General features: G+C 42.4%; 1 protein-coding gene across 1 annotated transcript; it reads left to right on the top strand.

Annotated features, from left to right (window-relative positions):
- The first annotated feature begins 173 nt into the window (after positions 1-173).
- Positions 174-27,987, top strand: EGLN3 (egl-9 family hypoxia inducible factor 3). Its single transcript, XM_029239297.1, has 5 exons — positions 174-833; positions 22,349-22,468; positions 24,066-24,202; positions 25,975-26,048; positions 26,919-27,987. The coding sequence occupies exons 1-5, from the start codon at positions 477-479 to the stop codon at positions 26,948-26,950; spliced, it is 720 nt and encodes a 239-aa protein (XP_029095130.1). The 5' UTR covers positions 174-476; the 3' UTR covers positions 26,951-27,987.

Raw genomic sequence — 27,987 nt, 5'->3', positions numbered from 1 at the left:
AGGCTGGCGCCGGGCTCGCCGGGCTCCTTGGGCAAGGGGTAAACCCTGCGGGGTGACGGGCCGGGGGGGGAAGGGCTGTCCCGGAGGCGGTCCTGGGGCGGAGCCTGGGCGGGGCCCGTGACGCGCGGAGTCGGCCTGCTCAGGGGCTGGACCTCAGCCTCTCCCCGCCTGGGGCCGCCGCCGCGCCAGTGGTGGCTCCGCGTTTCCAAAAGGGGCCCTCCGACGCCTCGCTGGGCCAGTCCGGCGCTGAGTCGTGGAGCCCCGCACAACTCCCGCTGGTCCCTGAACGGGATCCCTGCTCCCCAGAGTTGCGAGCAACTTTCCCCTCTCCCTGGTGCCGCGGTGGCTCGGGGACCGTGGCCGCCGCAGGTAGCTGAACTCCGGGCCACTCTCCCTGCGCCTCGGCTGAGGCACTCGCAGGTCGCTCTCTCTCCGGGTGCACGCTGGGGGTCCCCGAGCTCGGCTCTGCGGGCGAGATGCCCCTAGGACATATCATGAGGCTGGATCTGGAGAAGATCGCCCTGGAGTACATCGTGCCCTGTCTGCACGAGGTCGGCTTCTGCTACCTGGACAACTTCCTGGGCGAGGTGGTGGGTGACTGTGTCCTGGAGCGAGTCAAGCAGCTGCACTGCAACGGGGCCCTGCGGGACGGCCAGCTGGCCGGGCCCCGCGCCGGCGTCTCCAAGCGGCACCTGCGGGGCGACCAGATCACGTGGATCGGGGGCAACGAGGAAGGCTGCGAGGCCATCAGCTTCCTCTTGTCCCTCATCGACAGGCTGGTCCTGTATTGCGGGAGCCGGCTGGGCAAATACTACGTCAAGGAAAGGTCCAAGGTAGGACGCGCGCGGGTGCCCGGCCGCTGCTGCAGCCCGCGGGGGCTGGGGACGCTCGTAGTCCGTGGTCTGTCGCCTTGGCAGGGCTGCAAGCCAACTTTAGTTTTTAACCAAGAAGCAAGAAGTCCGCCTGGTTCCCCCTACACCTCCCACTCCCCCGCCCCACGTTGGGACAGGTTATTAGAAACATTATGTATGGTCCGAGACACGAGAACTCATGACCTTAAATGTCTACTTTCAAGTCACCTAATATTGCCCGTCAGCCCTTCATTGTGTTCAGAGGGGATTCCAGCGAAAGCACTTTTAGTGAATGCTAGAGACAGTGTGATTTCACAGTGTGGCATTTGGCTTGTGGAGTTCGGCAGGTGTGGGAAGAGTTTGACCTGTGAAGGAGTAAGGTTCATCACCATCACTTTCTAGTGCTGCCCTTGGCTTTCTGCGCCCAGGACGTTATTTGATCATCCACTTGAGTTGAAAATTCTCTCCTGGTGCTGAGCCCCAGCCCCCTTTCCTAACTATCAATTGCTGGGGAAATCCACTGAGAACAACCAGTTAAGTGATCAGAAGAGGGTAGTCAAGTACCTCTGGAAAGAAACCATGTTTTTGTTCAGATGGCCAGCAGTCACTCCCTGGGTGGTAATTTTTCTTGGAAACATTTACAGGTAGATTGGCAGAAATATGGGAACGCGGAGTACCATGATGTTTGTGCATGTACGTACGTTGGGATAGTCGAGCTACTCAGTATTTTCTACAAATGATAATCCAGCACGTTTTTCAGGGCAGTTCTGAGAGTGATTTTGTACCTCTTTTATTGTGGACTGGTCAAGGGGCACTCAGAACTGTAGACAAGTTTTACTTTAACACAGTGAGGCAAAACATACTAGCGTGAGAAGGAGGGTGAACATTCACCTATGTACTACTCTGTGTAGTATTCCTCAATTTGTGATAAAACATACCATCGTTGTCTCATTTGTCCCATAAACTAAGAGGAATACTTTTAATAAAGGGCAAGTGGTAAAGACTGGAAGTGTATAGAAATGAAGGGGTTGGATTGGGCGAGTGGAATAGAGAAGAGATTGCTGTATACCTTTCAAGCCAGGAGGACATGGTTAGAATATCTGAAAGCACTGTTTTTAATAGAGTGCAAATAAAGTAAATCTTAAAAGGAAATGCTGCTTCCTAAATTTTACTGTGATTAGGGGAAAATTCAGTTAGCCGGACTCTGTAGAAGATTGATGGTAAAGTGTTCCTTTACTCTTGTTGCATCATTTTGGTGTTGGAGTAGAAAGCCATTTGTCTTGATTAGTTTTGTTTTTGCACTTGTTTTGTAAATGACCGTGCCTTTGGGGTGGTGTCAGGAGGGGACTAGCTGTCCTCAGTGTTGAAGAGGTGTGCAGAGCTTCAACCTAGAACAGCAGGTGGCTTCTTACCAGTTTTTTAGAGTTTCTTTTAAATTTTGGTGTTAGGAAATTCACCCCTAGCATTCTAGGAACAGAATTTGCTCTGAGGGAGGGAGATCAGAATTCATTGATAGAGGTCACTAACATATTTGAAAGTTAAGTTTTTTTGGTTTTTGTTCTTATTTTAGCTTTGACTTAACGGACAATGGTAGGGTTTTAAGCTAGAATTTAAGTCCACAAATTGAATGAAAAACACTGTGTACGTCTGGGTAAGGAAAACTAAAAGATCTCTAGATATGATTTTTCAGTTATGGATTATCATCTGGGTAGAACAAATAACTTTTCAGTTAACCCTTTCAGAAGGTGACTGTGAATTGAAAAGAGAAAATTCATCTTTTGTCCACTGAAGAGACATCTGCCCGTACCTTGATTTCCAGCTTTCCTTTAGCGGTTTGGCTCAAAGTTCTTTATTTCTGCCCTTTAGAAAAATCACCTCTAAATTGGGATATTCCTTGGCCAGCTAAAACCAAATGTAAACCAGGCTTGAGCAAACAATTATTATATGTACTCAAAAAAAAAAAAAAAAAGTTTGGTTTGTTTGTATAAAGAAGTCTCCTTAGTAATGTCTTGTAGCCCTGGGTCTCTTACTTGAAGTTCATTATTAAAGCATTGTAGAAACACATTCCATTTCTTATATGATTTATATTAGTTCCACCTTAATTTAACCTTATTTACTTCTCTTCCCTCAACTGAGTGCCTTACTCTGTGCTGTTTCCCAGAGTAGTGATACAGACCCAGTTTCCTGCTCCATCCTCGAAGCAGGTATTCAGTAAAAACTAAATCATTAAAAGGTGGAATTTGTACATTTATTTTAAACATTTATTTGTAACTTCTTATTATGGAAACTTTCAAACATATATAAATGTAGAGAGGCTAGTATAATGAGCTCCTATCACCCATTTTCAACAATTGCCAATATATACATTTACATATTTTCGACCAGTTTTTTTTTAGGTACTTTACATTTCTTGGTGTTATGCTTGTTAATCCTAATGAAATACTTTTTTTCCCTGAACTTTTAAAGGTCATTGAAGAAGGTCATAATGCTCTTTATCTCAATGAAACAATTGCAGAGGCATTGGAAATAGAATAGGAATATAGTGGACCTAAAATTGAAATTGTGGAAGGGTATGGAAAGAAATATTAAAGTGTTCCCCTCCCTGCCACAAAAGGTGTTAACTGATCAGAATTTATCTACCTCTGCTTTGTTGGAGAAAAATCCAAGGGTGCTGAGGACTCTGGGGCAGATGTTTCTATGATATACAGCAGTATGGTGCCCCCTAACTTCAAGCACAATCATTGCTTTCAGGCTATGAAAAGATTTCTTATCTGTTACTCCCTATTGGAGAACTTAGATCATATCCAAGATAAATATTGGCCCTAATTTGCTCCTTTTGCTTTGGCTGCCTACATCTTGGACATGGCTGTTTTCCAGAGAATGTGTAATTTATAGAACCCAGAGTGCCTCTGCTTGCAGCAGAAGTTAGTAACTCTAATAATAATAACTACCTTTTAATGAGCCGTTGGCTCCGCCTGGTACTGTGCTAAGCACTTTTCAGACACTGTCTGACAGTCTTCAGAACCATAATCTTCGGCAAATTGAGTAATTAAATCATTTGTCCAAGGACACGAAGTCAGCAGTAAATGCAGTTTATCATAGGGGTTAGGGTCTTGGACTTGGGGTGACTAACCTTGTGGCCACAGGTAAGTTGCACAGTTTTCACCAAAGGTGAAATGAGAGAGAATACCTTAAAGCTTTGGCTGGGGAAGGAGCATGAAATAAGACAGTGTACATAAAATTCTTAGCAGAATTCTGAGCCTTCGTAAATTCTAAGGGGAGATTTGGGAGTCTAACCCAGGTCTGTCTGAGCCCAGAGTTTGTGTTGTTGACTCTTAGGCTCCTACTTACCCTCCTTTCCTTCCCTCCGCAAATGTTCACTCAGCATGGGGTACCGTGCAGGGGTGGGGATACAAAGGTGGACAGGCATCGGGCCCTGCCCCCTAGAGCTTACATTCACGTGTACTTTTGAACTGTAGGATCCTCTAGCGCACACTTGATTATTCTCAAGCTTAAAAAAGAAAAAAGACAAAACCTAAACATTGAAGTGGGTCAGTTAAGTACATTTGAAGAAGAGAATGGAATGCTGTGCTAATGTTTTCCTACTGTTATTTGCAGGAAAAGCATTTGTTAACCAGCTTGGTTGTTAGGATCCCCAACTGGAGTAGCTGTGGATGATTGGGTTATGGGGGTTGTATTATGAATCAACAGGTCAGTCCTCCCCTGGAAACTGTACAGAGAAATGATGAAACAGCAGTACGTTGTAGATAACAGAAAATATGTTACAAATGGTGGATTTATTCCTTTGCTGCTAGAACAAGAACAGTTTTGGCCCTTCCTTCTCCTGTGATATCAGGAATATTCATGACTCGATGGAGCTTAGCATGGTTGTGAACTACTTTAGACAAACCTGGGGTAATGAATTTCAAAGATCAGGATCTCTCTCAGGACCCAAGTGCAGGAAATGCAAGTGGGGTTCACAGAAGCCTGAAGCCATGAACCAGGAACTAGAAAGTCCTTAACGTCCAGGAGAGCTGGTGTGTTAGTTCTTTTCTCTGGTGCTCTGTGGCCCCCATCTTTGCTTCTCTGCTTGTACTCTTTATTTCTAGCCCTCTCTACCTTCTGTCCAGCTTTTGAGCGCACAGCTCAAGATGGCTACCCCACAGTGGCCATCTCAGCCTCAGTTTGAGTTCAACAGAGACTTGACTAACATTCTAGAATCCCTGTTTTCATCCCCCCTGAAAGAGGACCTGTCAACCTTGGGTGGGGATGGTTTGGGAGGGCGTGTGGAATCATACATCACAAATACAGTTGCCAGGGCCCATGAGAGGTGCAGTTCTCAGAGCATGGGGTTTGGGGACTAGGCATCATACATGGTGTCTCTGCAATTAAAGTCTTAAAAATTTATCTGTGAATAAGGTATTTTAGGACTTCCCTGGTGGCGCAGTGGTTAAGAATCCGCCTGCCAATGCAGGCGACACGGGTTCGAGCTCTGATCCGGGAAGATCCCACATGCCGCGTAGCAACTAAGCCCACGCGCCGCATCTACTGAAGCCCGCGCGCTCTAGAGCCTGTGCTCTGCAACAAGAGAAGCCACCGTAATGAGAAGCCTGCGCACCGCAACAAAGCATAGCCCCCGCTCGCTGCAACTAGAGAAAGCCCGCGCACAGCAATGAAGACCCAGCGCAGCCAAAAATAAATTAATTAATTAAAAAAAATAAGGTATTTTAGGGGGAGGAGGCACTGAGTTTGAAGCACTGGAACATCTTTCTATAAGGATGTGAGAATTCTTAATAAAAGGTTTTGTATTTTAGCTCTTGGAGGAAGGAAATAATTTATAGAATACAGCCTTAGTGACAGTGAAGCAAGTTTCTCCATAGGGTGAGTTTTCATAGTGTTCTTTGTCTATTTTGTTGAATGACACTTGGGAACAAAGAAAAGAAGGTGCATATGTGTGTTTCCTTTACAATTTCTTTTGTTCAATTTTGGGCCACTGGCCACTCCACCACGACCTTGTCTGCTTGCAGTGAAGCGGGAAATCGGGGGTATCAATTTAATTTATTCATTCACAAATCATTAAATGCCTTGCACTGCGGTAGATCTGTACGTGGATGGGAGAAAGGAGGTGGAAAGGGATGATAAAAGCACCTAAAGAAGTAAGCTGAAAGTTGAGTGGCGTGAAATGGTTGTCACCAACTCTGTTTTCTCTTTTTCTGGTTAAACAGACCAGTTTTACACTGATAAGTCATTTTTGTTTCTCTTCTTTGGGCTTTGTCCAATTTCTCTGTTTACTTAACATGAAGTGACTAAAATAAGTGACCAAAACTATTAGGACTTTAATAATAAAGGTTTTGGGAGCTAGGGAGGTATCAGAAATTACATTTGTCCAGTTCCTCAATCATTCAGCAATCAGGTGGTTTTTGTATTTGGAGAAATGTGGTCTTGCATAGGCCCTTGAGGAGAGATTGGAGTAGGTCTTGGGCTTGAGCAAAGTGCTTTAATAGAGAAGGGGCTACCTTGGCTGGGGTTGCTTCATAAGTCAGGTGGACTGGGAGACACAGTCGGTAGGTTAAGTCAGCTGCATCAGTGTCTTATTTGGGAATTTTTTTTTTTAAGGAAAAGAGAAAAGTTGCTCTACTTTATTAACTACTTTAAGCTAAAGAAAACTAGGGCTAGGATGTATGTAGCTTCTTAAAATCAATCATGGTCTTTAATTTACCAGGAATATCTTAAAACAGTTGCTTATCTCATTTGTCCATCTGGCTCTTTTTTTGAAGAAATTAGAATATGTTCACCGTTTTCAGAATTATTTATGTGGAAAATAGGTGTTAAAATTCAGATAGCCAGTGGTTTATAATTTTTAAATATAATTCTGACTTAAAATTGATTAGCACCCATCCTTAGGTGGGAATTAAGTAGCCAATCTGTGCATTCGACTTGTGGGTATCATGAATTATTTCCCTTTCTGACCTTACTCAGCTCAAGCAAAATTTGTAAATTCTTCCCTGTTTCCCAACTCTGGCTAGAAAATTTTCAGATTTTATAAATAACAAGCAGTCTTGGAGTTGCATGTTACAACTCTGTACTGAAAATGCACCGTGTCTGGGAGACTTCTCTGATGAGCTTAAAACTGGGGGTAGAGTTTAACCCATGATAAGCAGGGCTCATCTGAGAAGCATCCTAGCACTTAAGGATAAAGTTCAGAGGGCATCTCGCCTTTGGACCATGTTTGCTCAGTTCGGCAAGACCTCTGATTTTGACTCACCTTTGTGGCCTCCAGTAAATTAAATGACAGTTTGACCCATGTCTACTGAACACCAAGGAGCGGCTTGCAGGTTAGCACTACGGAGAAGGTTATTAACTCTTTGTTAATTATTATAGCTACAGACTTGATAATTCCTTTGTAGCAGCACTTTGTAGCTGTTAACTAATATTGCTCTAAGAAATGAGTGTCATTTTTCTCCAGTGTTAGTCAAATGCCCATGTTCTGACAGTAATGATAGTTCAGATGTATTCTGCTGGGCAACTGCCAGGGGTGCCCAGTGGGTAGCTGAATCCAGAGACACTGGAATTGTAAATTCGACAGACAAATCATTTTATGATGCCAGGCCAAGGAATTTGGCTTTGGCAGATTGCCAGGAGCCGTTGCTTTGGCTCAGATTCAGAACTATGTGTCTGTTTGCCAGGCAAGATTAGTTAGCTTGGTTCTTTATACATAGAAATTTGTACCCTGTTTCCCTCGATTATTTCAATCTTAAACCAATATGGCTCTTACCTTAATTTTGTATCTTCTTTTGATATTGATTTATAGGTGAGTCCCTATTCTTGTTTTTGGTGAGCTGGTAGTGACTGAGTGTCATATTTTTTACCCCCTGCCTCTGCCCAGTCCCAGCCTTACAGACCCATGGGTTTGCAGCTGTGTAATGCAGGCTTTCACATCTTGTGTTGGTTTCATTTGGTTCCTACTTACTGAGTGTCCTCCGTGTTCAGTACAATGTTAATACCTCCTTAAATCAAACCAATTTTATTTTTATACTTTTTTTTTTTTTTTTTTTTTTGCGGTACACGGGCCTCTTACTGTTGTGGCCTCTCCCGTTGCGGAGCACAGTCTCCGGACGTGCAGGCTCAGTGGCCATGGCTCACGGGCCCAGCCGCTCCACGGCATGTGGGATCTTCCCGGACCGGGGCACGAACCCGTGTCCCCTGCATCGGCAGGCGGACTCTCAACCACTGCACCACCAGGGAAGCCCTTTATTGTTATACAATTTTTAAAGGTTACCTTCCATTTACAGTTACTACGAAATATTGGCTATATTCCCCGTGTTGTACAATATGTCCTTGAACCTGTCTTACACCCAGTAGTTTGTACCTCCTACTCCCCCACTCCCATTTTGGCCCTGCCTCCCTCCCCGCTGGTGACCACTAGTTTGTTCTCTGTATCTGTGAGCCTGCTTTTGTTTTGTTATATTTGTCCATTTGTTGTATTTTTTAGATTTCACATACAAGTGATTCATATGGTATTTGTCTTTTTCCATCTGACTTATCTCACTTAGCATAATGCCCTCCAAGTCCATCCATGTTACTGCAAATGGCAAAATTTCGTTCATTGTTATGGCCGAGTAGTATTCTGTTGTATATATACCACATCTTCTTTATCCATTCATCTGTGGATGGACACTTGCTTCCGTATATTGGCTGTTGTAAAGAATGCTGCTATGAACGTTGAGGTTCATGTATCTTTTCAAAGTAGTGTTTTCATTTTCTTTGGACATATACCCAGGAGTGGAATTGCTGGGTCATATGGTAGTTCTATTTTTATTCAAACCAATTTTTTATTCTTTAGGAGATGCAATGATCACTGTTTCTCAAGCTCTGGAGTAAATGTACCTATCTCATATTAACTTTTATTTTTGTTTCCAAAATGAAGCCAAAATAATATCACCATATAAAAATAATTCCAAAATACAGAGATTCAAAGAATATGATAGTAGTCTTGATTATTTGCCAGTGGGAAGAAGACAAATGGAAAAACACAATTCCAGGTGGCAATGACATCTAGTTTTGGTTCTCTTAGGGCAACTTGAAGTTGTTTTGAAGTATTCAGGATAATACTCTTCTTTCTGAACATTGCTTGGAAGTAAAGAGACACTGTTTTAAACAGTCTGAACATTTGGGGGGAGCTTGCTCTGTGTTCTCCAGACAAATAGATCACAGATCCTGCCTGTGCCCCTCCCTCCACATCCCCTCCCAGTTCTACTTATCTGTCTAGTCAAACCTGAGGGACTATTACTTAGAAATCTCAATACCCCACACAAAGTTGGCAGTGAGTCTTTTTTTTTTTTTTTGGATGGCTTCTTTCCTATTTATATTGTTTTGCAGTTTAATTTGATTGTTTGGAGTAGGTAAACAAAACTGTTTTAAACGTTGAAGGTTTATTCAGGAACGTGCAATATTATTGCTCAAAATCTGGCTATTTTGTGCTGTTTTGGCTTTTTGAGGGTTTTTTTTAGGCTCCCTGTGGAACTTTAAGTTTTGTCTTTTTTTAAAAAACTAAATTTTGTTTCTCTTTCACAGTAGAAATCCTTGAGGAGGGAAGTATTTTAAAGATACCTACTTTAATCAGAAATCACCTGCCCTGGGCTTCCCTGGTGGCGCAGTGGTTGAGAGTCCGCCTGCCGATGCAGGGGACACGGGTTCGTGCCCCGGTCCGGGAAGATTCCCACATGCCGCGGAGCGGCTGGGTCCATGAGCCATGGCTGCTGAACCTGCGCGTCCGGAGCCTGTGCTCCGCAACGGGAGAGGCCACAGCAGTAAGAGGCCCGCGTACCGCAAAAAAAAAAAAAAAGAAAGAAATCACCTGCCCTTGGTTCTTGTTCTCCTTGTGATCCATTTCAATGAGCTTTGCCGGTGTTAAGCAGTATAAAACCCAACGCTAATCAAGCAGTCTCCATGCTTAGAAAAACAAAAGCAAAAACACACCCAACCGTGCTCTCTCCCCATTGTCCACCGTATATGCTGTGAATTTAGCGTGCCATTTAAGACCCTCCACGTCTGACCCCATCTGACCTTTCTACATTTAATCTCCCACTGACAGCCTTCCTTCCCTCCAGATCCCTGAAGTGCTAGAAACGGATTTGCCGGGCAAACCAAGCTTCCCCATTGTCTTCTCCTCAAAAATCCATCCTCCTGCCTTCTCCGTGAAGTTCCCTTCTGCTTCCTAGAACTCTGTGGGTGGCTCAACCCGGGCCACCCCAGTAGATTTATTTCTTTGCTGCTTACCCTGCCTGCCCCTCATGTACCTATAAATTCTTTGAAGGCAGAGACTATTAAGCTTGATATATATTTTTAGTGCCTCCAGTAGCCCTTTACTGTTGACTTAATTTCATCTTTAAAAGGAACTTCGATTTTAAGGATGTCAGGGTGTCAAAAAAATAGCTATAAATATATATATATATTTTAGAAATTTCATGTAATGTCTGAAACATTTATATTAACGTATTTCCATACAAATAACCTAAAGAAAGTTTAGTATTTGTTGGTTTATTTTGTTTGTTTGTCTGGTTTTTTATACTGCAGGTTCTTATTAGTCATCAATTTTATAGACATCAGTGTACACATGTCAATCCCAGTCTCCCAATTCAGCACACCACCATCCCCACCCCACCGCGGTTTCCCCCGCTTGGTGTCCATACATTTGTTCTCTACATCTGTGTCTCAACTTCTGCCCTGCGAATTGGTTCATCTGTACCATTTTTCTAGGTTCCACATACATGCGTTAATATACGATATTTGTTTTTCTCTTTCTGACTTACTTCACTCAGTATGACAGTGTCTAGATCCATCCACGTCTCAACAGATGACTCAATTTCGTTCCTTTTTATGGCTGAGTATATATGTACCACATTCCATTGTGTATATGTACCACAACTTCTTTATCCATTCGTGCTATAAATATTTTGTTAGACCAAAAAAGAAAAAAGAGAAAGAAAGGTTTTACAACTTCTTCCCTAATTTGATGCTAAAGGGTTTAACTATTTTATTACATTAACAGGCTGTGAGGGACCATCTCAAAGGAGGGACTTTGGCTTTGTAAGGTTTTTTTTTCTTAGTTCTGATACTCTATGCTTGGCCCTAGAAAGTACCAGGTCACATCAGATCCTGGCAGCTCATACTTAGAGGTCTGCCTCAGAGAAGCCCGGGACCACGAGGCTAGGACCCTAGCTTCTGGTCCTTGCTCAGACCCTGGCAGGCCGCATCTCAGGACCTTAATCTCCACTTCTTTAGGAACAAGGTCGATTTTTATTTTTGTATTTGAACTTAATTTGGTCAGTACCTTATTAGGCACTGGGGTGGACATTTTACATTTTATTTTGTCTCACTGTGATCTTTGGCAAGTCAGTTCTCTGAGCCTCACTGTCATCTGTAACATGGGTCCAATAATATAAATCTACCTCCATATGATAAGGAATTCAATGAAAATTGAGACTATAATTTTATTTGAGAGGGCAAATAGGTGCTTTCAGTGCCTCTGATTGGATTCCTGAAGAAGAGATCCGACTCTATCCACAGTCACACACCCCAGCGCTGACAGGACAGTAATCCTCAACAATGCTACAGAGTTGCACTTGGAATGTGTCCTGCCAGTTTCAGGAATCACGATGCAGAGGCTGTGCCAGAAACTGCCCTATAGGAATTCCTCTCACTTCCTGCTTTACCCACCACCGCCTGTTCTCCAACTAGTGCAGGTGACTAATTCTAATTCCCCTTGACCTTTTATTATTTAGGGTGAGGCATTGCACAAAGACTCTTGCTTTGCCACAGCAGCAGCAGCAGCATCTGGGAACATGCTGTAAATGCATGTTCTTGAGCTTCTCCCCAAACCTAGTGAATCAGAAGCTCACAAGTCCTCCAGGCAATTCTCATACAGGCTGAAGTTTGAGAACCACAGAATAAAATGAATATGAGGAGGCTAAATGGGGATGGTGCTCTATCTTCCTAGAGTTTCTCTATCAGTGAGAAAATCAGCGTTCGATCAGTTGATCAGATCTGAGCTTATTGATCGCTAAAACTAAAACATGCAAGTGTTTTTGTTTCATTTGGGAAATTTTTGAGAAAAACACATTAACATGTTAAGTACACACACACACGCACACACAACACACACAATTTTTCTATTATTTTTTCCAATAAAAGTTAATTTTCCAGGGGCTTCCCTGCTGGCGCAGTGGTTGAGAGTCCGCCTGCCGATGCAGGGGACACGGGTTCGCGCCCCGGTCTAGGAAGATCCCACATGCCGTGGAGCGGCTGGGCCCGTGAGCCATGGCCGCTGAGCCTGCGCGTCCGGAGCCTGTGCTCCACAACGAGAGAGGCCACAACAGTGAGAGGCCCGCGTACCGCAAAAAAAAAAAAAAAAAAAGTTAATTTTCCAGAACCAGAATTGGAGTATAATTTGGAACTGATTCTCTCCTGTTGCGTTGAATGGAGGGGAACAATCTTTGTTAATATCTGCGCAGTATTGCTCCCCTGTATCCTACAGCCTGGCAAGGAGTGCAAGCTCAAGGCACCAGGGAGAACAAGAAAGCATCGTAGTGATTTGGGGTGAGAACAAACTGGAAAAGAGCAGATGCTTCTGTCAGTATTGAGTATCTATTATGCGCTCACTGAACACCACACACAGGCCTAGGGTTGTTTCTGACCCTCTAGGGTAAGATGGCTGAGGTGTGGGACTCTTTGGGGAAGGAAAGCCGAAAAACAAATCCAGCTTGACTGTAATCAAAGGTTTTACTAGGTAGAGATTGGAGAGTAGCTGGCACTTGCCTTTTCCTACTTCTGCATGGAGGGCTTTGATTGCCCAGTTAATATCGTTTGAGCCTCTATTTGATAAGCCATGATAATCATCTGAGGATCCTTTGTTGTGTTATCTTGAAGGAAGACAATTTCATTCGTGGTCACTCTAGAAATAATTGCACCTGTTTTCAGTGAACAACTTTTTCCTGATATTTTAGAAGCAGTGTTTAGCAGTGGGAAGACCATGCTTAGTTCTATAACGTCCCGTTAAGTCACTTTTTGTCTCTCCCAGTTTCCACGTTTGTAAAATGGGGCTTCTCTTGGAGCCCCATCTTGAAGGGACATAGGTACAATTATATTCACCATCGCTGCCCCCTAGACTCAGAGCCAGGCAACTCCTTTATTTCTAGCCCCCTTGCTGCTCCCCGAAGTATTTTATACATTTCTCTCAGAAGAGCCTTTTACTTTTCAATGTGTCTGAGTGGTCCTCTAGATATCACCCCTCCTGTAAGCCATAGTGGGTCTGTATCCAGCGTATTCAAATTCACTTGATATTAGAAAGTTCTGTACTCAGTGAATTCTAATTAATGTGGTAGTAGTGGAGTTAAGAGTCTCCTGTATAAGCTTTGCACCTGAGTAAGGAAAATTTGTCTCATCCCTGGGATTCCTTGGAGTTTACCAGGTGCCTTCCCAAGGGAAATACACTTTTGTATTTCCTTTAAAGTTTTTTCTTAATTGGTCATTTGCTTTCTGACTTTGAAAAAGTCTGAAAACCTTGGCTGGTGTTCACCTGAACTAAAAGGAAAGGTCCTGGAGAGGCTGACTTCCTTCCACAGACCCCGAGGTAAGGGGAAGAGCAGCCTGGGGAGAAGACTGATCGCTGACCAACTGCATCCCAGTCAGATATGGGGCTACAGAGCTTAGAGTTGGCTTGAGTTTGTCCTGCAGTGGGAATAACCAATCAAAGGCAACTTGGACAACTAGTGTTTCGCTGCAGGACTGAGTCAGTTTCCTTTGCTCTCCTCTTTTGTTGAAATACAACCCCACCTGCACCCTACCCCCTAGCCCCTTGACTGCCCTGGAGCTTTTAGTTCACAGACTCAACACCAAGGACACTCTATTTTTCTTTCTTTCTTTTTGCATTTTGTGATTTTCTATCATTATGGCAAGGGTGATAGGTGAGGGTGAGAAGAAGTCAAATACTTCAAGAAGAACCGAAGATCTTAGTTCTCTCAAAAAAGAGGTGAACCGGTTAATGTTAGACAAAGGATAAGCTGCACCAGTAAAGCGTGAGCTCACTGTCTGCAGCAAGACTAACTGGCTTTGAAAAGGCTGGTTACCTAAACTCCTCGTGCCTCGGTTTCCTAATTTGTAAAATGGAGATAATAATGGTTCCTGCCTCATGGAGCTGTTATGAATATTGAATGAGGTAATATTTGGGAGGCACATAGAACAGTGTCAGGCACGTACACATGTTTGTTCAGTAAATAAATGTGCCTCCCGAGTTTCATGAGTTCTAGTTCTGACTTGCTGTGTGTCATTCCTTTCATTCATCAGATATATTTTTCTAAGTTCTGAAATCCAAATGTGAATATAAGATCTGGTTTCCTAGAAAGTTCTTTAACTTTTTCTTTTTCCAACATAGTTACCTTGTCCCACGTTAAGACTCCTCAGAGCGACTGGGAATTGCAAGTAAAGTGTTTCCTGGTTTCTCTTAAGAACGTTGCTTCAAGGCATTTTTCTTGACATGTTTTGATTGGTAACTATATATTTTCGTATATTACTCAATAAAATCTTGTCTTACCAACTGTATTTAAGTTATCATGGCTTCCCTCAAGTATTTTAGGATTCATTCCAGATGAGAATTTAAAGCCGACCATATTTAATTCTCTGACAATCCTGTGGTCACAGACATTCTTTTTTTCTATTCGGCTCAAGCCTTTAGAGAGCTACATGTAAAGTTTTATTTACTGATAAGTCTGTTTCTCACATCAAAGGAAGTTAAACGTCCCTACCCCCATATTGCCTTAAGGATTACTCTTGAATTTGTTTTTCTATAGGAATAAGGTAACTTCTAGGTCAATATGATAACTTCCAGGTTAATGACTTCTACCGAAGACTTGTAAGCAGGGTGACTCAGGGCAGGTGACCGCTGCTCACCTTCCCCTTAACCCGGAAATTAAATGAGAGAATATGTGTAAATTGCCACCCTGAAATGCTCCCTGGCTTCATGGGTCTTCCGGAAATGGCAGTTGTTAACGATTTGGGGAAAGGCAGCGGAATGGATACGGTTAAATGCCTGTGTTAATGTCCTCAGCCCAGGGCCTGGCTGACTTTTGCGGATTTCATAATTGCAAGGAAGCCCTTACTGAGTACATTTCTCTGGTGACTGGGGTAGTGATGGGGGAGGGCTTTCCCGTGCCGGTTCCCTCCGCGGGCTGGCGGGCTGTGTGCTCGGGTGTGGGCTGGCTGCCACCCTCACGCAGCGCACGTAGCCCTGTCACTCAGCCGTCACCCCGCTGGCCGGGAGCCAGGCCTCTGCGGGAAGGGCCGCCTTCCCAAACCCAAACAGCCTGTATTGCTGTGTCGATGTTCCGGGGCCTGTTTGCTGTGCTTAATTGCAGGACTCTGCTTGAATCCCCTCCAAGGAGAGGAATTAAGCAGAATTCGAATAGGAGTGACAATAGTCTCTTAAATTCCTGGCCTCTGAGAGTTTCAGTGGCTTCTGGGGAAGGGTGATTCATTCAAGTTCAGGGTGATTTACTCAGGCTCATGCACGAAGTACAGGATCCCCTGAAATAGAATCTTGATCTCGTTCAGTTAGACCTTACAAGCCCGTGAATACTTTGTGACCTTATGCATGCATGTGTGTGTGTGTGTGTGTGTGCATCTATGCATATTTCTGAGAGTGGTTGTGGGAGCCCAGCTCTTTAATGTAAGAATCTCAAGGAGCTAAGAGAACTGAGTAGAAGGTTTCAGAGTCTTGATAGTTGTTGATAGTTGGTTGAATGATCCCAAAGTTAGGATCAAGTTCATAGTAAAGAGGGGCATTGATGCAAAAGGTCTCCCCGAGGACAGGTTTTCAGGTGAATATGGTAAATTCCCTGCCCTTCTAGGCAGGATGCTCTTGCCTGGTCAGGAGGAACAGCAGGCCTACTTCACCAGAGCAACTGAGATTTGCTTATATCAATAACTTCTGATTTTTCATTTTCAGAATTACTGAAGCTCCTGCATTTCAGCAAAGTTCAGGTATGGGGGCATAATGATTATTGCTCTAAATTGGAGGTGAGGTTATATGTAGCAGAGTTCTGGGTACGTGGGTTCAGGGAGAGGAATTTTTAGTGTGGATTTAGGGCACACGAGGAAGGCAGAAGTTCCCAGGATAGAAACAGAACAGTAGAAGACATTTTAGTGAAAAACTTGGGGTTCGTTTTCAAGATTACTTACCTGATGGATATTAACTGTCTGATGTTCTGAATCTTCTGAATTGTGTGGTCAGTTGCTGAAACTTTGGGAAGGGGAACATGGTAGCTGGACACAGCTCTTGCTATTGCCCACCAAAAGCATATTTCCCATTTCTCCCTCATTTTGTTACATCAGTCTTTAACTAGGGCACTAGGAGGAAGGAACTAGCTAGGCTTGCTCTTAACTAACAAGACAGATAACAAGCAAGATGCCAAGATAACTAGTGACAGTTTGCACACTTATTTCCTTAAAGTGCCTACATTATTTCCAGCTAATTTCTTTATGCCAATCTAGATGACGTGAGAATGAATATAAAGACTGTAAAGTACTTTTTCTGCTTATGAGCTGTTCGTCATCACACTGAGAGCTTGCTTTTTTCTAAGAGGCTGGCCGCAAGGTGAACTCTTGTTTAGTGACATTTTCTTGAAACTGTTGAAGAAAGCTTTGCATAGTTGCAACTATGTTGTAAAGATGCGTTGTAAATATTGTAGGAATTTAAGTGATTTAGGTAATATATATATATATTTTTTAATTTTTATTGAAATATAGTTGATTTACAATATTATGTTAGTTTCAGGTGTACAGCAAAGTGATTCCCTTACACACACACACACACACACACACACATATTCTTTTTTAGATTCTTTTCCATTATAGGTTCTTACAAGATATTGAGTAGAGTTCCCTGTGCTATGCAGTGCGTGCTTGTTGGTTATCTATTTTATATATAGTCGTGTGTATATTTTAATCCTAAACTCCTAATTTATCCCCCACCCCTTCCCCTTTGGTAACCATAAGTTTGTTTTCTATGTCTATGTGTCTATCTCTGTTTGGTAAATAAGTTCATTTGTATCATTTTTTAAGATTCCACATGTAAGTGATATCATATGATTTTTGTCCGATTTAGGTAATATAAACTGGACCCATTTCTGACCAGAAAACTTCAGCTTTTACATTTGCTTAGCTGTTTTTCCAAGCTAAACAAAGTGCATGGCCTTGTGTATTTCTTCTCAAGTCTTTACACATCTAATACTCTATGTGGTTAGTGTCTTATGGTAAAGAGAGGAGGGATCCTGGGCCCCCATTGCCATATCCAGAGTGGACATGGGGGAAGGACTTGAGGGGAGAGAGGTTTGGCAGAGGCCTGTGCAATGTGGATGGCACTGAAGGATGAAGGATACATCTGAGCCTGGTAAAGAGAAATGGGGAAGGTGCCTCCTTGTAGCTCAGGAAGTAACACAGAGTAGCTTGATCTCTTAGGAGAGCCTCAGACAGTGATCTCAAAATCCAGCCTGATATGTTTTTTTGTGGCCCTGATTTAACAATCGGGATAAAAAATATACAGGAGAGTTTACATACAAATCCAGTTCGGTTCCCTGCTACTGCCCTAAAATCTGAAGATTTTGTAACACCGGCCCCTCATTGCCAAGGTTAGAAAATTCCCTAGTTGTAGTTAGCATAGTACACACTCTAGAGTTTTGACACATATATACCTGGTTGGCTTCAATTTTTTATGTTACTTGCAAGTGCCACAGGCTATATGAGTTTGCCAGCCCTGGGTTCGAAGCTACAAAGCACTTAGGTAGGATCGGATCCCTGAAGGGGAGACATTCTGAAGCCCCAGTAGAGGGGAAGACAAAAACATGCACATCATCAGTTTTAAAAATAGCTGACATTAAGCAGCACTTAGTGTGTGCCAGGCCTTGCACTGTTTTACATGGATTATCACCGTCCATCCTCATAAACCCATTTTTCAGATGAGAAAACTGAGGTGTGAAGAGGTTAAGTACAGGTTATTCTGTGTTTAGGTTACATTTTATTAAAATATGCTTTGCTAGGGACCGTTTGTAATTCAAAACAAATCCTTACCAAGATTGGCTGGTATTTCTGCTTCACAGTTAGAGGGGCCTAGCATTTGGCCGTGGACCAAAATACCAGTTTAAAGGTCACTCAACCTGGCAGCTTTGAAGTTATGCTATTCTTGACAAATTTTTAAAAATGGGTTCATATTTATTGCAAATTTGGTAAGTAAAATAAGACTTGATTACTATTTTAATTTGCTGAGTTAAACTTTATGTAAAACGCCACTCTCTTTTTTAAGATCAAGTCATACTAGTGACTGACGCTGAAGTCATGAGTGATGTAAAATACGTTTCTATGAAACATCTATGTTGTTGACTGTTTTTAGAGAAGTGGTGAATCTGAGTGGAGGCTGGGATGGGACAGATGTGTCCCCTTCCCACCCATGAATGGACAGTGGAGGTCAATGATGCCAGTTTTTTGAAATGGTGTATATATGCGATCAAACTGGTTTCAATTAAGAACATTCTAAAAAAAAAAAGAACATTCTGTTTAGGCACTGAGATGGAAATCCTGGACTTCCCTTTTTCAACTTTACCTTTGGGATTGATGAGATATGGCTTTTTATGAAGCCAACTCAGTAATACCCCTTAACAGAAACTGTTTTCTTTTCCACCTGTGGCATTTGGGAAGCAGATTTTGTTACTTGGGTTTGGCTGTCAAAGTTCTATATGTCTGGGGCTTCCTTGGTGGCGCAGTGGTTGAGAGTCCGCCTGCCGATGCAGGGGACACGGGTTCGTGCCCCGGTCTGGGAAGATCCCACAGGCCACGGAGCAGCTGGGCCCGTGAGCCATGGCCACTGAGCCTGCGCGTCCGGAGCCTGTGCTCCGCAACGGGAGAGGCCCCAACAGTGAGAGGCCCGCGTACTGCAAAAAAAAAAAAAAAAGTTCTATAGGTCTGTGTACATTTTCAAAGAATCCTTACACATTTACTGCCTGAACGTGGCCGCCTAGGTATCCAGAGCACGTATCTCTGGTCTAGAGCCAGTTTGGGAGCCTGGGAGGGGTTCACCCCTCTCCACTCATTTCCTTTTGCTACACAGCTATGGAGAAGCCTCTGGGCATGGTGCAGGGGGTGGGGGGTGTCCACGATGGGGCCATAGGAAGGGATGGTGAATACATAAGGGGACATGTGGATTTATCTGCCCATCCAAGAATAGAAGTATAGGACTAAATTGTATGTGCTATTGCAGGTCACACTAACATGTTATTAAACTTGTATAAATTTCAAATATTAATGTAGTCCGCAAGGTCTGGCAAATAAAAAGTCGGCGATAAGTGAGACTTCCTCCTGATGGGTGTCGGTGTTATTGCGCAGCGTATTTGTCACGTGATCATTGAAGTACTCTGGTGATGTTCTTATTGTCCTGGAGCGTTCTCCTCCTCTGTACACTCTAAATCCCTTCCTGGCTTGATGAGGTGTGTATAGCAGCTCTGTAGAACTAACTGATCAGTTTCCGGGGTTTGTTTCTGGCCCGTGCATGATTTGGCATAGAAACGCATGATGTTATTGAGGTGAGCCTTGCTTCTCAGCGCATCCTTAGCCTCCTGGTTTTAGATTGTGTCAAAACCCAACAGATACTGGGAATGTGCCCAAGCCAAGACCCATCTCCTGTGGCTCTTGTCCAGAAAACACTGATAAAATTGGCCTGTGTAGTTTCAACAGGCCCACTGAGGCTCACAATGATTTACTTGCATTGTTTTGAACTAGATACTATGGTTTCAGGAGCCAGGAGAGAAGGTGAAGATTCACTCTGGCCAGAAAAATTCTCCATATTTCTCTCCCTTAAGCAGTCTGATACTTTGCTGACACTTAGGAGTTTTGTCCTAATGATAAGTCCCCTGGAATGTGCTAGCTCCTCCTCTATGGGTGGGTTTTATAGATGCAGCAGTACATACAAAAGGATGTACTTTTTTGAGTTTGTATCTCTTTTTATCAGTATTTAATCTAAGTTGAGTCCTGAGGCAGTTAAGAGCACTTCCTAATGCCTTGAAGAACTCTGTTGCTGCTTCTGGGGTTGATGCTTAGATAGAGTCTGAGATCTTCTTGGACCTCAGAGGCTGGGTAACCCAAGCCATTTTTTACAGGAAAAAAACCAAGCCTGGGATCACGTGATTAGTTGCAGAGTAAATTAGATGGCAGACATCCAGACCACTGACCTTTTCCTTAGAGTAAAGCTGTTTAAGAATATAAGATTATGTAGCATTTTGTTTGAACTGTATTTTATTTATTTTTTATACAGCAGGTTCTTATTAGTTATCTATTTTATGCATTTTAGTGTATACATGTCAATCCCAGTCTCCCAATTCATCCCACCACCACCACCTCCCCCCGCCACTTTCCCCCCTTGGTGCCCATACGTTTGTTCTCTACATCTGTGTCTCTGTTTCTGCCCGATTATGTAGCATTGATGGAGTACTTTTTCTTCTTTTCAGAGCTTCACAGTGGGGAGAGGCTGAGTTGGTAGGGAATTCAGCCTATAATTGTTTGTGGCTTAAGTGACTTTCATTATTGGCTCAGTGGTGGCTCTTATAATCCTAATAGCTGCTTCCAGGGATGGGTAATTCCCCAGTCATTATAGGCGACTTCATTTATCTCTTCTTCCCCAGCTAGACTCATCATTTCTGTCTGCTACCCATCACCTTTCCCCAAGCCATCCTTTGCTTGGTGGTACCAACATCTGTTAAATCTCGATTGGAGTAGCCTCGGAATTCCACCTCTGAAAGATATTCAAGCTCACAGCCTAACTTCAGCTCTAAGATGACATTGCATTGACATTTTAGACATTCAAAGGCAGGATATGGGGATTGCTAGCCGCATAGGGATATAACGCTTGAGAGATATGGTGATTTAAGCCTTAAGATCCCTGTAAAGCCAAGTTACTATTCAGCCTTATTTTTGTTCTAGTATGCAAGAAGCCTTTCAAGTACATGCCTAGCTCATGTCTTCGTGTTACCACTGGGAGTGACTTGGCACCCATGGTTTTGAAGCTGATTCATTGAGCCACTAGTGTTATTAGTTTGGGCTCTACCTGACTGGTTATTTTACCAGTGAAACAGTCTTGCCATTTATGAAGGAAAATGTGAACTGGATCGCTACATGTATGTTTGAAGATATGCTTTAAGATGACAAAAATCTCTGTTGATCTAGGCAGAAAGTAAACTTACTGTTTAGAGGAAAGAGCTGTTTGCTATTCATTCATTTATCAAATTTTAAAACAAAACAAAACACAAAAAGGGAACTCCCTGGCGGTCCAGTGGTTAGGACTCCGCGCTGTCGCTGCTGAGGGCCTGGGTTCAATCCCTGGTTGGGGAATTAAGATCCCACAAGCCCCACGGTACTCCCCTCCCCTCCAAGAAAAAAATCAAATTTAATCAGATACCTTCTGTGCGTCAGGAACTGTTCTAGACACTAAGAATACATCAGCAAACAAAACAGAAAAAATATCCTTTTTCTCATCTTGTGTTGACAATATCTTCCCTGCATGTATCTCATCCCTACAAAGATATTTTAGAAATAAGGCAGTGTCCTGTGAAAAGAACTGGCTTTTTACACTTTGTCTAATTTTTTCTACTCTTTGCTATAAATTTTCCAGGGAACAATTAGAGATTTGTTACCCTCTTCGTAGTAATTCCCTAATAGTAATTGTTAGTAGGATTTTTAGTTTGGCTTCCTGCTTTATTTCTCCACCTGACTGATACAGGTAGCACTTGGGCAAAAGGAAGAGAATTTCAGGTTATCATTTAATTTGATAATTGTCAGGAGGAAGAAGACAAGCATTGAAAAATGCATTAAGATGTGTCTGTGGCTTTTTCTACGAACTGGATCTGACTGTCATCTATGCTGACAAGTCGGGGCACAGCTTCCATTGACCCTCCCCTCTTCTTTCTATCCTAAGCATTTTATTGAACAAGCCTAACCTTTTTCTCCTTCGTCATTGGTTCCTGTCTCCTTGTAAATGCAAGTATCTTTAGCCATTGATTCGGTGATTCAGGGGCACTTGTCAATAATGCATAATCCCTAAACTCCAAACCTAGTGATTATGATTTTGTGGCTCTAGGGTGGGAACCCAGAACCTGCTTTTTCAAAAAGAAAGATTGAAGAAAGGCGGGGCATCCTAATGACAACCATAGATACTGTCCAAAATGTGCTAGAATTGTGGGAATATTGTTGAACTACTTTCCACTGGGCTGAGCCATAAGGTATAACTTGGCCGTTAATCATATACGCTGAAGAGTCCAAATTCACGTACTGTACGTGAAGTTAAGAAGCCAACAGTCACCTAAGTCATGTGGCACCCAAGGAGACCGTGTTACTCAGCTGTTCACTGGTGGGAGAAGATTGGTTCAGCTTTGTTAACCAGCTTCCCTGGGATTTCTCCATAGGCGATGGTGGCTTGCTACCCAGGAAATGGAACAGGTTATGTTCGACATGTGGACAACCCCAGCGGTGACGGCCGCTGCATCACCTGCATCTACTATCTGAACAAGAACTGGGATGCCAAGGTACTTGGAATAATGGGAGTAGAGTGAGGGGTTAGGAACTATAGGAAAAGAATTCAGATGCCTTAGAGGAAAGTTTGCAGTTCATAATCCCCACTGATGAATCCTTTCTATTTCATATTTTTTCTTTTTTCCTCTTACGGTGTTAGTACTAAAGTGGATGAGATGAAAATAATAGATAAGAAGTTAATTTGATGGGAGTAGGTGGGTAGGGCCATTATTAGGTTATAGGTTATAATTTGATGGTTGATGAAGAGAAAATAATTTATAATTTTAGGAATGGGGATCAATTTCTTTAGTCTAATCCAGAGCTGATAGGATTCTTGATTCTCAATGTAGAATAAGATACATACTTTTCCCTGCCAGGAGCAACACTGAGAGAATTTCACAAAAATAGAACTGTAGGATATTAAACTATCCCCAAGTGAGGTTTCCCACACAGTCCTCCCTCTTGGAGTAAAATGTCTCCCTGGTGGCCTCTTGCCATGGTTTACTATGGTTTGTGAATGCCAAAGGTTTTACGGCTTATTTTTATATTTTTGAACATATATATAGATAGAGATATGAAGTCTGGTTCCACACTGACAAACATTTGTCTGGAATATGTATGCTTTCTGAAAGCTAGGGATGATTTAGGAGTGTGAGAAGTTGGAGAACTTTTCAGGCTTATTTGGCTTTTGAACCTTCTGCATCTCCTTTCGCTATTCATTAGGCCAGATACTTGCTGTCATAAAGCAAGGATATTTTATCTGGGGTCAGAAAAACTAAACCTGGGAAACCAGTGAATTAGTGACAAGGTTTGTGTCAGCTCCCTATTGGTAACGTGACTGAAATATATCCCTTAGTTGTCCTTTAAAATCTTGAAAGGTAGTGTTATAGGCAAGAGGGTAAAGTTGTCAGGTCAGTGATGATAAATCACAAAGTATGAAATCATTCAAAAAATAGTTGAGTGCCTGCTAGTGCCGGGCATTGTGCTGTGAGGAAACGTCGACCTGTGAGGTCTGAATTCTACCTTGACATGGTTATTCTAGTAGGACAGCTTGGGTGTACATGTAAAAAAAGGTAATTCAAGGAAGAGAGTGATATATGTCATGAAAGATAAGGTCGTCTGAGAGTTCAGAAAAAAGAGCATGTAACTTTCAACTGATGAAATCGGATAGGAGATAGGGGAGCTCAAAAGAAAGCTGTAAATTCTAATTGAAGGAGAGGTTATTGTGTGGTCCCTATCCTAGGGAGCTGTTAATATTAGACTGAACTATATGAAATTGCTGGGGGGAGGGGCGGGAGGGGGTTATAGGTCAGAAACAGTCGAATATTGGCAATTCTGTATGATTTGACCTCGTAGTACTCCATGTTGTATCCATGGACTCCGTGATTATGAGGGTGGGAAGGCTTCATTTGGTGGGAAGTGAATAAGGAGATATGTCTAGCCAAATCTGAAATAACATTTAATACAAAGGATGAGGCTGAAGTAAAAATTTGGGAGTAACATACGCTTGGAGTGGTGGTTGGAAGATGGCTTTGTTTCTAGATGAGGCTGAAATATCATTGATAATGAACTATGTGTGAGGAAATAATCTCCCTTCTTTGTGGCCCTCAGCTACATGGTGGGGTCCTGCGGATATTTCCAGAAGGGAAATCGTTCATAGCGGATGTGGAGCCCATTTTTGACAGACTCTTGTTCTTCTGGTCAGACCGCAGGAACCCACATGAAGTCCAGCCTTCCTATGCAACCAGGTAACAGCCAGGGCCACGATTCCTCTTGAGAAGCTTCGTGTACAAACGCCCAGAGAATTCTCTAAACTTGTGTTCTATGCAGATGAGGGACCAACCACCCCGCAAAGCTGAGAGCAAACCTGTTTGCAGTCAACAAAATTAAAGGAGAAATTTGGGGTTCTTTAGTACACAAACCTAACATCAATTTGAACTATTAACAAATTGTTTTCCATTAGGTGAGCATCTTGGATTCCAAATTTCCCAGAGCATTTTTCTCTTCTCTCCTTTCTTCCCCCTACCCCCCTTTAAAAAAAAAACCTAATGTTGAACCACCCCTAGCGAATGTTGGCTGCCCCATAACAGGAATTCTGTCTGGTTAGCTCTGGATGAGTTTACAAGTTGCCAGTTGCAAGCAGAGAAAGAACCTCGAGAAGAGAAAGAGGAATTTGTAACACAACATTGTAAATCAACTCTACTCCGATACAAATTTAAAAGAAAAAAAAAAACGAAAGAGGAATTTGTTCTGATTTCTTTTCCTTTTCACCCTTTCCTGAGCTTAAAATTAGATTGGGCTTACTGTACCCATCATGTCCCAACACTTGGAGTTTTCAGACTTCTTTCTTTAGATCATGCATGGGGAGATTTTCAGAGTAACTGAACAATCTGGTATTGTTTAATATTCATCTGAAAACCCTTGATATAATCTTAATTTCAGATTCCACCTCTCATTTGCTTTTGTTTTATGGCCAAAGCTGTAAACCAGGTGGTATTGGAGCTCTGTGGGGTGCAGCCTGAATTGAGAATAGCAGTTGGGCACAGGGAGGAGAGAGGTTGGGTAGAAAGATAATGACTAAACCTTAACAAGACTGATTACATCAAAATCACAGGTGTTAAGAGCTTAAGGTTTATGTGTCCCCTTCCAGAAATCACAGATCTGAGCCCCACATAGAGTTGCGTATGAAATATCAAATTGGGATGTGCCCCGGGTGAGCAGGTAACTGATTCTACCAGCAAAGCCTGCTTGTGGCTTGTTTAATGTTGTACAATAATTGGACCCTGTCATTTGTACAGAATTCCCTCGTTCTTCCCAAGTTCCTTTATGACCAGGGTCACAGGGGAAACATTAGCACATGTTGATGGGAAGCCTTTGGAAAAAGTCAAGTGCTATAGAAATTCCATTAACTAATAATAATAATAAAATGAAACTTTTTGAAAACTCATGCATGAAATTACTCCTATTATAGTCTGTCCCATAGATGGGACGCAGTAGAAAGCTTGAGGCCATTAGTATTGCATCTTTGCCTCAATGTCCAAAACTAAAGAAAAAAGCCAGGAGTTTTAAGTGTCCTGTCATTTGATAAGTTATTCTTCAAAGCTTCACTCCTTTGTGCTCTCCCCATCAACTTAGGTCTCTCAGTCTTTAGCAGAATGACTCCCTTCTAGCCCTTTCTGTGTAGATCATCTTAACCTGTTACATTATTTGTCAAATTGCCTTTCCTGCCTGCTAGAGCCTGAGCTCCTTGAGAAAGAGGCTGATGTATTCACATGACCATTTGAATTCCCATCGCCCAGGATAATGCCTGGAGCATACATGGAATTCCTTAAATGTTTTATTACATTTAAATAGACATGAAACCAGAGAAGTTTATTTTAAATTAAACTTGGGATGGACCTCTGATAATAGGAAAAATTTTAAGTGTTGGCTTTACAAATGACTGTTATGTGAAATTTATAGTATTTATTTTTGGTAGTATTTTTAAACCTCTTTTCTAATATCTACTTATCTTTCACAGATATGCCATGACTGTTTGGTACTTTGATGCCGAAGAAAGGGCAGAAGCCAAAAAGAAATTCAGGAATTTAACTAGTATGTGTTTGATAATTTTCTGTGACTTTTGACCAAGTCAATCCTTGACTTTTATGCGAGATTTTTATGTATATTCTAATATACTCTGTTCAGTCTCAGCCGTATATATATGCAGGACTGCATATATATATATATGATGACAGCCTGGTGGACTTAATTCTGAAACCCTGGCCTTAGCTCTTCTGGAAAAATCAGAAAAAATGCAAAGGACGTCCCCTGTGACTGTCCACTGATTGTGTGACAGTTTATAATAGATGGGAAATAGTTAACTTTTGAACATTAATGTTTGTCCGTCAAACATAACGTTAAATTTTGCCCATGATTTTGGCACATTGCAAAGGAAATACAGTGGATCCCAACAACGATGGTTAATTTCTTATATTGGTACGGGACTGTGACTCTCATTAAAAAAACTGGGCTCATGTAATATAAACTGAATATGACATAAGGTCATTCCTGTCCCCTCCAACCAGTATTGTAAGGCAGCGTTTCCGAAAATACATTGTATTGAAAGCCAAGTTAGTTTGCGGGAAGGTAAAATTCCTGGTCCCCAAATGTGGGAAATGTTACATACTGTATCTCTTTCTTGAAGAGTCACAGTGCTTATGGGCATATTAATCAAGAAAAATTAATCTAAGAAATCTTAAAGATGTATGTAACATTGCCTAACCCATGATCCATTTGGACTGTCTACCTAGCAAATCCCAAAGAAAACACATTTTGCTAAGCCCTGTCAGGAGGCACTCTGCTCAACTTTGTTCTGTAAGATGGGGAGCGTTTGCTGGAGGCTTTTGGGGTGACGTTTGTGACATGAAAGTCATCAGATCTGGTTCCTTACCCTCTTCATTTTCTTTTCTCTTCCCAACCCAGGGAAAACTGAACCTGCCCTCACTGAGGACTGACCCTGATCTGAAATCCGCTGGCCTGATTCATTTTAGTAACAGTTCCTGAATTCGCTTTTAAGAGTTGAGACCCAAAGAAGGCCACTTCTTTAGTGACTCGGTGATGAGAACCCCCCTATTGCTTGCATCATTCACATCCCTGTCTTGCATACGGTACTTTGTGTTTTCTTGCCAAGACTCCATCTACCTTCAGACACTCTCTTTGCCAGATGAACTCATTTGCTAACTCCAGAAATACCTGCAGACGACCTAGCTGGCCAGCGGTTTAATTGTCAGATTTGGTAATCCTGGGTATCAAAGCAAGAACCTGGAAGCACAGGCGAGGGACTGAATCTTACTTGCACTTTATGTACACCTCCTGATTTGAAAGGAGGAGGTTTGCAAAGAAGTTAGACGGTGACAGATGCCACAGAGAGGCATCACTGAAGCCTTAACAGCAGGAAACAGGAATTTGTGTCATCTGAACAATTTCCAGATGTTTTTAATCCAGGGCTGTTGGGGTTTCTGGAGGATTATCACAACCTAATGACGTTATTACCTCTAGAAAGGGCTGCTGTCATAGTCATCAATTTCTAAATATCCTGTGGGTGGACACTCCTTTTTCCTGGTCCTGCAAACTGGACTTGCTGCCTCTGCCCCATTTTGCTGAAAATATGACTTTCTGATCAAAGATGACAACACCATTTATTTTCTATTTTCACTTCTGACTTAGAGAACCTAATTCATTCATTGTTCTGGTTGCTTTGTTGAAATGAAATCTGAATTTAAATCAAAGGGGAAAAAATCTTCCTGCTAGTTTAGAGCCAACAACCTCTGATAATGGCGTCAAAAGACCTGGGTCTACTGATATACAATAAACGTGTTCATCTTGAATGATTTAAGATTGGAGATGGAGTCGGAAATGTGGGCATTCCTGTTTTTCAGTTTTCCTTTCTAATGAGCTCACCCTTCTTCTTTAACAAAATAAGAAAATCACAAAAACTAGGGCACTGTATTTTAAAAAGGAAATGGAAATAAAACAAAAAATCCTGAAAAGC

The sequence above is a fragment of the Monodon monoceros genome, unplaced genomic scaffold (genome assembly GCF_005190385.1).
Source record: "Monodon monoceros isolate NGI ecotype Baffin Bay Population unplaced genomic scaffold, NGI_Narwhal_1 Super_Scaffold_21, whole genome shotgun sequence".
In the NCBI taxonomy this organism is placed as follows: Eukaryota; Metazoa; Chordata; class Mammalia; order Artiodactyla; family Monodontidae; genus Monodon; species Monodon monoceros.
This window is presented reverse-complemented; position numbering and strand designations above follow the sequence as displayed.